At 46.1% G+C, this 10,986-nt stretch overlaps 1 protein-coding gene across 1 annotated transcript in view; it reads left to right on the top strand.

Moving 5' to 3' along the window:
* TACC2 (transforming acidic coiled-coil containing protein 2) overlaps nucleotides 1-10,986 on the top strand; it is a 239,069-nt gene that overhangs the window by 196,711 nt on the left and 31,372 nt on the right. The window contains 2 exon segments of the mRNA XM_027770124.1: nucleotides 1,493-1,553; nucleotides 3,622-3,823. Of these exon segments, the coding sequence (XP_027625925.1) occupies nucleotides 1,493-1,553; nucleotides 3,622-3,823 (263 nt within the window).

Here is a 10,986-nt window from a genome sequence, read left to right as displayed (position 1 = left end):
CTTTAAAATGTGTGTGAAGCAGAAGTGTTTGGACTGTTCCAAATTGAGGCCTGCGGGAGCCCCCTGAAATGCAGGGTCGGCTCAGAGTGGAGCCCACGGTGGTGGGAGCCATCGCCAGGCTGCTCTGAGCCTGCGGCCTTGGTTACCTAGGACCCGGGTGGGTGTCGGCATGCCTCATCCGCCATCTGTGGGTCACCCTGCTGGGCATCAGTGGAAATGGAGCTGACCGCCTCTGTGCCTCCACTTGCTTTGCCTCCCATGGCCAGGAGGAATCTCATCGTTAGCTCTCAGGGGTCCAAAGACATGGACCTTCTTTCTGTCCTTACAAAGAAAACCGGCCCGGTCCCAGCCCCAGGAGAGGGTGGAGTCCCCAAGCTGTCTTCAAGCTGTGATAGCACTGTTTTTATGGCAAAAGCCAGAAATGCTATAAATAACCATTTGCTACTTTTTTTTTTTCATGATTAATGCCATTACTGGAGTGTCTTATTTGAAAGAACACAAGGAAGGAACTTGAGTGCAAATTGCTCTGTCCATCAAGTTAATGTTAAAGTGGGGAGGTTGTGGGAGAATCCCAGGGAAGTGACTGCCTCCCGATAGTGCTTGCTTTGCAAGAATATGACCTTATCCAGAAGAACTGGCGAATGGGGGCTTGCTTCCTTGGTCACCTAGGAGCAGCCTGGGAGCCTGAGCACCCAGGAGGCCTAACAACCATTTATGCTAATAGTCATCCTTTTCCTTTAGGGATCTGTGTTCTGGATCCTTCAGGAGTCTCATTGGTTATTCCCTTTGCCCTAACTCCCCACAGTTGTTTATATGAAGGAGAAAGAAAGGGAGGAAAGAGTTGCAAATCTTGTGCCTTAACCATGGTTAGGAAAAAATAAAAAATCATCCCAGACCTGGCCTTGCCTGAATTTAGAATACCACCTAGAAGCTTTCAGAGCTCAGGAATTCATTAAGCTCAGAGTTCCTGTGAATAGGATGGATTCTGCAGTCCTCCCTGAGGACCCAGAATTTTCCATTTCTGCATGGACCCCTCCCTTGCTCATTAAGTGCTCTGTCACCTTGCCTATCTGTAAATTGAGTCCTGTTAATTAGTGTCAAGAGTCTAGAGCTCCTCCCTCAACCTTAGTTGGTTCAGACATTCCTGGAAGAATCCAGATAAATTAATCTCATTAAAAATTTGCTTTGTACAAAAAGAACATTGAGTTAATTTTAGCTTCATTTTTTGGGTCAGCTCTCCAAAATGGCATTTTTTTTTTTTTTTTTTTTTAAGATTTCCAGCTTGATGGCTCTTTACCTTGGGGGCAAAAATAATATCTGTTAAAAAAAGAATGAATCCACATGGATATCTTACAGCCAATGTTAAAGTGGTATAGACGGCAGGGCGGTCTGGGCCACATAACTGAGCCGAGGCAGGGGCTTCAGTCAGCTCTGGATTGCTCTGGAGTATTCTATATCTCTGTTGTGTTTACATTTTCTGTTTTGTTTCCAGTGATACATTTAGGGTGAAAAAGTCGCCAAAAAGGTCTCCTCTCTCTGATCCACCTTCTCAGGTAAATGCTCCTTTGATTTTTTGATGTTATCACTCACCTAGGGGTCCACACTGCTATATTTTTTTTTATCACCCCACCCCCCAGTCAGCAGAGCTTTCTTCCCTGCCCAACATGAGCGTGTTTCCAAGACCCTCCTACACAGAGGGTTCCTCAGTGTTGGCAAGACGTAGTCTTGGCTGTTCACTTTGAGGGAGATCAAAGTAGGAGATATTCAGAAAGAATGTTAGCCGGATTCTATAGGAACCATTCTAGTACATTCTTTTTTTTTTTTTTTTTTTTTTAGGAGTTTTTTTTTTTTTTTTTTTTTCCTATAGGACACATGTGCTTGCCAGAGAGACAGAAAGTGAAAAATCACCTCCCAGGGTATGACCACCCCACAATCCCATCTCCTCCATTCTCCTCTCAGGATCTTGGGCACCCACGCACACACGCCTGGCGTGAGTTTAAGTCACTGGGTCCAGGACTAGAACCGTGGTCGACTACATGAGAGTCCAGTTACATAGCCATTACACCAACTGCTGGTCCCAGAAATAGCATTTTCAATCAACTTGACCTAATTAAAAATTATAGAATACTTCCTCCAACAACAAACAAATATACATTATTTTCAAGTTTATATGAATCATTCACCAAGATATCATATGTCCTAGGCTAGGATAATCAAGCATAAGAACAAAGACAGGGGACAGAAACTACCCAGTTTAATGACTTACTTTAACTACAGTAATTAGAACAATTGGGTATTGGCAAATAATATAAAATTAGATCAATGTAGCAGGATAGAGAACCTAGAATAAACTCACACACCTATAGCCAACTTATCTTTAGCAAAGGAAGAAAGGCAATTAATTTACTGGAGAAAGGATAATCCTTTCAAAAATGCTGCTAGGATAATTGTATTTCTACTTGAAAAAAAAATCTAGACACAGAACTTACAGTTTTAACAAAATATAGGGCGTGTGCGCTCGCCAGACAGACAGAGAGACATAGAGACAGAAAGCGAGAAATCACCCCCCAGGGGGGATGGTCACGCCGCAACCCCTTCTCCTCCATTCTCCTCTCAGGATCTTGGGCATGCACGCACACGCGCCCGACGTGAGTTTTAAGCCACCGGGTCCGGGACGCAAACCCCGGTCGACTACGTGGGAGTCCAGCGACATAGCCATTACACTAACTGCTGGTTCCCAACCATTCTAGTACATTCTGACCGGTTACTCTGCTGAGAACATATATGAGTGTCAAGTTGGGAAAGTCTTTTGAGGTACATGAATACATAGTTGAATGAAGTGAATATGTGTAAAGAACACTAAATGGTGCAGCCAAAACGGGAGTGGGAAGATGGGGGATCCCAGCCCCAATCCTCTGTCTCTCTCTGAGTCCTCATTTTCCTCTTTTCTAGTTATTCCACCACATCTATACAATTTCTTCTACCCTCTTTGTGAGCCAAGGCTTTCCTCCAGTCTGTGTGCTGTACTGTTTCTCTGTCATAAAACAAGCAGACTTCCCACCTCTCCAAGTCCAAGTCAGCAAAGCCCCAGATGGCAGACCCTGGCCAAGGCGGAGGCTGTAGAGGGGGTCACCAGCCCAGAAATGGGGGCTTAGGTCCCAGTTGCAGCACTGCCCGAACATTTCTGGGTTCCCATCCTGCCCTGTTCAATTCCACATACTACCGTGGAAGTGGAGATAAGACCCCCTTTTGTCTATACCCAAGGACTGGCATGAAGATTGCAAGTGAAATTGATGATATTTATGTGTGAGCCTGAAACACTATGTGAGCATAACAGTCACTGTAGTGAAAAACTCGCAGGAATGTCTCAAATAATCAAAACCCCAAATCCTGATTTTTTTTTTTAAGCCCATAGTCCCTCTTTGACACAAATACTAATAAGACATTCATACAGGAAAGACTTTGTCTCCTTCAGAGACCATTTGGAGCAGACTCCAAGAAGAACATGCACAAGATTTTGATAGGGACTTGTCCTGATGAATGGGACCCTAGACTCATGGGTGGGTGTGGTTCTGACCCAGAGGCTGAATGAGAGAAGAGACTGCTCCCTTTTCCTTGCAGGACCCCACTCCAGCTGCTACACCAGAAACACCACCGGTCATCTCTGCAGTGGTCCACGCAACAGATGAGGAAAAGCTTGCAGTCACCAATCAGAAGTGGACGTGCATGACGGTGGATCTGGAGGCTGACAAGCAGGACTACCCGCAGCCCTCGGACCTGTCCACCTTTGTAAATGAGACCAAATTCAATTCGCCCTCGGAGGGTAAGCAACTCTGTGGCCAACTGGACCCCCACCCTGCCTTGGAGAATACTACCTCTAGGGAGCAAAAGGCCAGGACAGAAACTTCTCAGCCAGGTAACCACGTTATCGTTACCATGCAATTGTATGCACGTCGCCCAGTCCTTTGCACTTGAAGCTACAGCTGTTTTAAAACATCCTGTGACTTGAAGCCAGCCCTCCCTTAACCGCAAGATGCCTGCTAAGAAAGAGCACAGCACCCCCTAATTCCAGGTCCTGAGCATTGGCTTGAGCTTTGCTCATTCTGGGTTTATGTCCTCTTTGTGATTTGGAAAAACTCAGGTCCAAGGAAATGTCATTCAGGTCAAACTCCATAGGTCAGCCTTCCTGAAGCTTGGCCCCAGAAGATGGTCAGACAATCTGGCCACACGTTTTAATCAAGTCCCAGGCCAGAGGTTCAGCCCAGGCTTGCTAATGAGGAAAGGAGTACTTTGCTATCTCATGACTGTCTTCCTTCTTCCTCCCTGGCTCCATTTTCAGTCCTTCCTAACTGATTCTTTGGTTTGAAAAACTCACATCTCTGGGAACCAGCAGTTAGCGCAATGGCTATGTCACTGGACTCCCGCGTAGTCGACCGCGGTTCGCGTCCCGGACCCGGTGGCTTAAAACTCACACCGGGCGTGTGTGCGTGCGTGCCCAAGATCCCAAGAGGAGAATGGAGGAGAAGGGATTGTGGCGTGGCCATCCCCCCTGGGGGGTGATTTCTCGCTTTCTGTCTCTCTGTCTCTCTCTATCTGTCTGGCTAGCGCACGCGCCCTATAGCGAAAACCTCACACAAAAAAAGATTAAAAACTCATATTTCAGGGATCAGCAGTTTGCGTAATGGCTATGTTGCTGAACTCCCATGTAGTCAACTGGGTTCGAGTCCCAGACCCAGTAGCTTAAACTCACGCCGGGTGTGTGTGTGTGCATGCCCAAGATCCTGAGAGTGCATCCCCTAGCTCCTGAGAGGAGAATGGAGAAGAAGGGATTGCGGTGCTTTCTATCTCTCTGTCTGTCTCTGTTTTGCTGGCGAGCACACGCGCCCTATAGCAAAAACCTCTCAATAAATAAATCAATAAATCAATCAATAAATAAAAACCTCACATCTCAAAAGTCAGCTGAGCAGGACTGGGTGGATCAAGATTTTTTTTTTTTATTATTATTCCACTAAGAGAGCCAGCAGGTGGTATGGTGGTTACGGTGCTGGATTCCCATATGGCCCATTGCAGTTGTAGTCTTGGACCTGGTGGCTTGAAAATCACATCGGGCATGTGTGCATGTGTGCCCAAAATCCTGAGAGGAGAATGAGGAGAAGGGATTGTGATGTGCCATCCTCTTGTGGGGGGTGATTTCTCATTTTTCCTCTCACTGCCTCTCTGGTATGGCAAAATCCTTTTTAAAAAAAAAAAAATTCCACTAGGGATGATTTTTTCATTTGCACATTGGCTCCCATACTTCCTTTCTTGTTAGGAAGGTTGATAACAACTAGAACCTTCCCTGGAGGGATAATTTGTTCATATCCCTGCTCTGATGGTACTCTCTGTCCCCAGCATCTCCCTCACCCACTGCCTGTGTGACTGGTAAGGCTAGGCTGGGCCAGCTTGGCAACACTCTGACTTTTGAAAGGGTTTCTCTTTCCAATAATCTTTCTAAGATCTTGATTCCTAACAGTTTTTGTTTTGTTTTGTTTTGTTTTTAAAAATAATGGCCAGAGAAAATGTGTATTCACCGGAGAGAGACAGGCAGGCAGAGAGAAAGCATTCCTCAATGGGGAGTGAGCACACACTCACGCTTGCTCTCTATGGTTACCAGGGCCCAGATTCAAACCATAGTTGGCCATGTGGCTTCTTTAACCACTAGGCTACAGGGCTGGCCCTTTAATTTTTTTTTTTTTAATGGTAGAAATCACTGTGAGGAAGATCATACAGAAAATTCTACTCTCCACTTCTTTACTGCTAATAAGGAATTAAGATCTCCAAGAAGCCATCCCTCTTCCTGGTCTGGTCGTTTGAATTATAATTGGGTGTAGGTTGCTTTAAGTGTAACTCAAAACCTTGGAAGACTTCCTCTGGAGGCTCCTCTACGGTCAGGCCTCTCTAAGTGGTTTGCTCTGTGCCCATGAGGTCTTCAAATAGTACCGCTTTGCCTTTATGGTGAGATCTTATGCATGTTTCTCAGGATTTTGGACATTTATCTTCTCACTTTACAAAGCTCCCTTTCTAAGTTTGACAGGGAAAAGATCCAAATTATATAGAATAGGACTTTTTATTTTATTTTCTGTCACACAGTTGGCCGTTGACTTGGCCCTCTGGCTTTGGGTTTGGGAGATTTAAAAGTGACCAGCTTACTCTTAACTAATGGCAGAGACCCTGGGGTTGGTTGTGTCCTCCGGCCTATCCTCATTTCCCTCTGCACCCATGGCTGAGCCACAAGTCTCACCAGAACGGAATCACTGTTCCCCTGAGAAATCCCTCACCCAGCTGCCTCTGCAGTGGCTGCCACTGGCCCCACCTGCTGGAAGGCCCTGCCACTCCCACTCCATTCCCCATTTCCCACCAATGCCTGTCTCCGTCCTGCTCCCTCCAGCCTTTTCCTGGATGTCCACTTTCCTCTCTGCTTGCCTTTAGCGCTCGGTCTGGGCTGAGCCAGGGGCACTTAACACACGATGATGATGTGTCTGCACTCCTTGCTTCCCTACCAGGTCATGTCTGAGGGCGGTGACTCTGTCTAGTCCATCTTTGTGTCCCTCGTGGCAGCCTGCACATGGTAGGGGCTGAATACGGCCCGTGAGATACCAGGAATACCAGGCCCTGCAGATTAACAGCTCAATGTCAATTTAGTTCATTCAGTCTTTGCAACCATTGATCCATTGATCACTTACATGAGGTGTAGGGAACTGAGTGAGACGTGCTTTTAAGTCCCAGAAGCAGCAAGGGGCTTAGCCATCTCATAGCATCTACGGTTTCTTGCTGGTTCACTTCTTTTGAGCTTGATGGGAAACTTCTAAATGTCAGAGAAAAACATTTAGAAACCAACCTAGGCTTGGCATTGCAGATAAAAATCAAAAAGCACATGATTTTGGTGTAAGTGTGTATTTGATTTCATCAGCAGAAACCAAATACATGCATTTTTTTTTCATAGAAAACATAAAAATTCCAATAGCACTTTTTAAGCTAAGAGGTACCGATTCAATAGTAATATCTGTTTGTTCATCCTTAACAGTATACTAAAAGACAACTCACTAGCTTGGTGACATATTTAACAATTGTTCGTTTTTGCAAAAATTCAATAAATGGGTAAATATACACATTTGGAACTAAAGTCTATTAAACCTGCCTCCTTCGAAAATGACTTGGGAAGGCATGATTATAATTTAGCTGGTGGGCAGTTGGAAACCCCTCATATGTGTGAAGGTTGGGCTTCAGGAGGTGTTTATCCTGCCACATCCACCTCTCTAACATACCCTGGCTCCCTCCAGCATCTGAATTGTCCTATTAATTAACAAAGTCAAGTTGAGCAATTCCAGACAAGCACCTGGGAGTTCTGATGTACTCATCAGAATGAAACTATTCAGGGCAGCAGCTGTTCTCTGAAACTTTGTTGTACTGATGTCACCATTCATGGGAAAATGTATTGTTGGGTTGGAATGTATTGTTGGTTACTATTTAAACAAGTATTCATGATAATATTAACTCCATAGGTAATGGTCACACAGCAGGAACTGTCTTTGGTTGAGCACGCACTTTGAGCTGTGCTGAGTCTTTTGCATACACAACTCCATGTTATCTTCTGTAGAGCAGACTTACAATTCCCCATCTTGAGAACAAGGCAACAGGCTTGGAGCTGTGAAGTGACTTGGGCAGTGCCGTGGGGCTAATCCACGGGCAACCGGATCTGCCTGGCTTCACAGCTGTGCTCTCCTGCTGTCCTCTTGTAAGCACGGAACGGCTTCCTGCTCTCATCAGTAGAATGAGGGCGTTGACCTTCTCATGCTTCTCTACCTGGATCCATAGAGCGGAGCTAAAGAGCTTCAGGTTGTCTTTAATATTTTGAAAACCCTGAATAGAATGAGTTTCAAAAGAAGTCCAGGTGATGAAAACACCATGTTTGGGCAGTGGTTACAGCTCAGTGTGGTAACAATGATAGTCTCCCACTGATTAAAAACTCAGATCGACAAGTATACGTAGTTTTCTTTGTATGCTTGCTTTGTAAATGTCTATTTTTGAGTATAGTCTTTTAAAACATGGGGCCATAAGAAAACTTAATCCACTTGGTTCCTAGAGATGAAAATATTAGGAACTATTGGACGACACAGCCTCTGAGACCTCCTGCCCTCAGTTTTTGGATTCATAAATCTAGGTGGCCTGTTGGTGGTCATGTGGTTTCCTTGACACCCCCCAACACAGCTACAGCAGCCCCTTCCCACATGCGACTGAGGGGAAGATGTCTTCCTAGGAGCTTTGTTCATTCTTTCATGTTCGGCACCGTCACTGTGCCATATTACAAGCATTTAGAAAGGAGGTGCCAGGTGGGTTGTGAGCAGCCTCCATGTCTCTCTCTCTCTTCTTCTCTCCATCACTGGTGTTCAAAGTTCCAAAATTATTAGCAATGAGCAGTAATGTATCTGATCACAGTTGCTTACATTTTTATAACCCATCGTGGGGCTTTATCGTACAGTATTTCATTTTTACCCTGCAAAATGAGAACACTTTGAGCTCTATTTTATACGTAAGTAAATTAACACGAAAAGGTCAGGTAACTTGGCTTCCCTGATCTTGGAATGGAGATCTGGACTCGGCTGCATCCTTCTGGCTTCTGCCTGGGTTCTTTCCAGTTCCCCAGCAAAAGCTCTCTGAATTAGTGTCAGATGAAAACAGCAGTCCACCCTCTCACAGTGCAGGGCCCTGGTATGAAAAAGCAGCATTTGGAGACCAGCAGTTAGCATAGTGGCTATGTCACTGGACTCCCATTTAGTTGACTGTGGTTCTAGTCCTGGACCTGGTGGCTTAAACTCACGCTGGGTGCATGTGCATGCGTGCCCAAGATCTCGAGAGGAGAATGGAGGAGAAGGGATTGTGGTGTGGCCATCCCCCCTGGGAGGGGTAATTTCTTGCTTTCTGTCTCTCTGTCTCTCTCTGTCTTTCTGGCGAGCACACGTGCCCTATAGCAAAAACCCTCTCCCAAAAAAAAGCAGCTTGGGACCAGCAGTTAGCGTAATGGCTATGTTCCTGGACTCCCACGTAGTCAACTGCGGTTCATGTCCCGGACCCGGTGGCTTAAAACTCACGCCGGGCGCGTGTGCATGTGTGCCCAAGATCCCGAGAGGAGAATGGAGGAGAAGGGATTGCGGTGTGGCCATCCCCCCTGGGGGGTGATTTCTCGCTTTCTGTCTCTCTGTGTGTCTCTGTCTGTCTGGCGAGCGCACGCGCCCTATAGCAAAAACCTCTCCAAAAAAAAAAGGCAGCTTTGGATATGGCCGCACCCATTAAAAGTAACTTTGGGTCTCTTCTGCTTGAAGCAGCGACATACGTTAGCGAGCGACTTCTGTGGTTATGTTGGTAATGTGCCACTTGGTGCAATTGGTGTTACCCTTTCTGGCCTACCAGTTGCTGGATGGTGTGAAAATGGGGTTAAAATTGGACATGGCTCCACACCCCCCACACCTACCCTTAAAATATAAAGCTCATAAATGAGATTTAGGAAATCAATTTCAATAACATGTTTCCTCCCAGTATTGAAGATTGCCCAAGACGGCAGGAAGAGGCATTTGTTTTTCTTACATCCTGTCCAGGCCATTTCGTAAATTATAAATGAGGACCCCAGATGGCTAAGATGAAGTGGCCAGAGCTTGTCCTGAAGGAGCATCCATCGGCATCTGTCACTCCCTGGAATTAAAGTCACTTGTAGAGTGTGGGCTTCCTGGAACCAGGCATTCTATGGATGCAGCTATTTCTCTGGGGATCAAAAGAACCCCACTTCTATATAGTCAGGTGCTACTTCTGAAGAAAGGAACAGGGACACTGAGCAGTGGGAAGAGAAACTTTCTCTTCAAGTAGAAAAGAAGGCAGATAATTGAGTTTAGTGACCTGAAACTCACCCTGATTAAGCGGCCAGGGAGTGAGTTCAGGCTTCAGGTGGGATGCTTTACTGAGGTGATCTGGTAACCTGAGCTGGTCACTCACCTGAGGCCACAATGCCCTGGAAAATCTCTTGTGGGGGTCTCTTGCTTGGTGGTGGTCCTGGGTGGCTGGTGCAGTTTCGGGGTGTGGTGGGAGAATTCTGTTCAATAATTCAGGGTTATAATGCCTTGGCAATTATAATGATTCTTTGGAAAAAGCAGCTGATTCACTCTATCCTGTCAACTGAAACATCTGTAGTAGAACAATGAGATAGTCCTGGAACTACACCTGGAGTGTGACAGATCTGGGAGAGGCCTTAGAAGTCACCTCCCCCACTTGCCCCCTCTGACTGGTCAGTTTGGGTATGAGGAGGATATCGAGTCTATAACATTCTGGGTCTTACATGGGAGCAGATCCTGAGGCTCAGCCTCTGTGACAGTTGGAGACACACTTCCTGAGCTTCAGGCCGGCAGGGTGTGCTTTGCGCTGTGACCTCTGTGCTTTCTGAGAGGCACAGATCTCAGTGTAGGCCTTTGGGAAGCAAGCAGTCTTTATGGCCATTTAACCACAAAACCATCTTCCATCCTGTGAGCAGGCCGTGTCTACTAGAAAGCTCTGTTTTGCTTCACGCAGGAGGTTCCAAGATTTCTGAAAAGTCATCTGCATGTTTACGTGCCCAAGTTTGTTCACCCATAGCCACACATTTTGCAGGCTTTAAGAAGGTCTTATGGGGGGGGGGGGGCAAAAACAGGTTGCAGAGTGGTTAAGGCGCTGGACTCTCACATGGCTGACTTGGTTCAAGTCTGGAACCCGGCAGCTTGAAACTCACACCAGGTGTATGTGTGTGTGTGTGTGTGTGTGTGTGTGTGTGTGTGTGCTCAAGATCCTGAGAGAAGGGATTGCGATGCGGCCAACCTCCCCTATTTCTCTCTTTCTATCTCTGTCTCTCCAGCCAGCGTACATGCCCTATAGCCAAAAAAAAACTCTCAAAAAGAAAGAAAAAAAAAAAACGGTTTTCTGGGAACA

Source organism: Tupaia chinensis, unplaced genomic scaffold (assembly GCF_000334495.1).
Source record: "Tupaia chinensis unplaced genomic scaffold, TupChi_1.0 Scaffold000113_1, whole genome shotgun sequence".
Lineage (NCBI taxonomy): Eukaryota > Metazoa > Chordata > Mammalia > Scandentia > Tupaiidae > Tupaia > Tupaia belangeri.
This window is presented reverse-complemented; position numbering and strand designations above follow the sequence as displayed.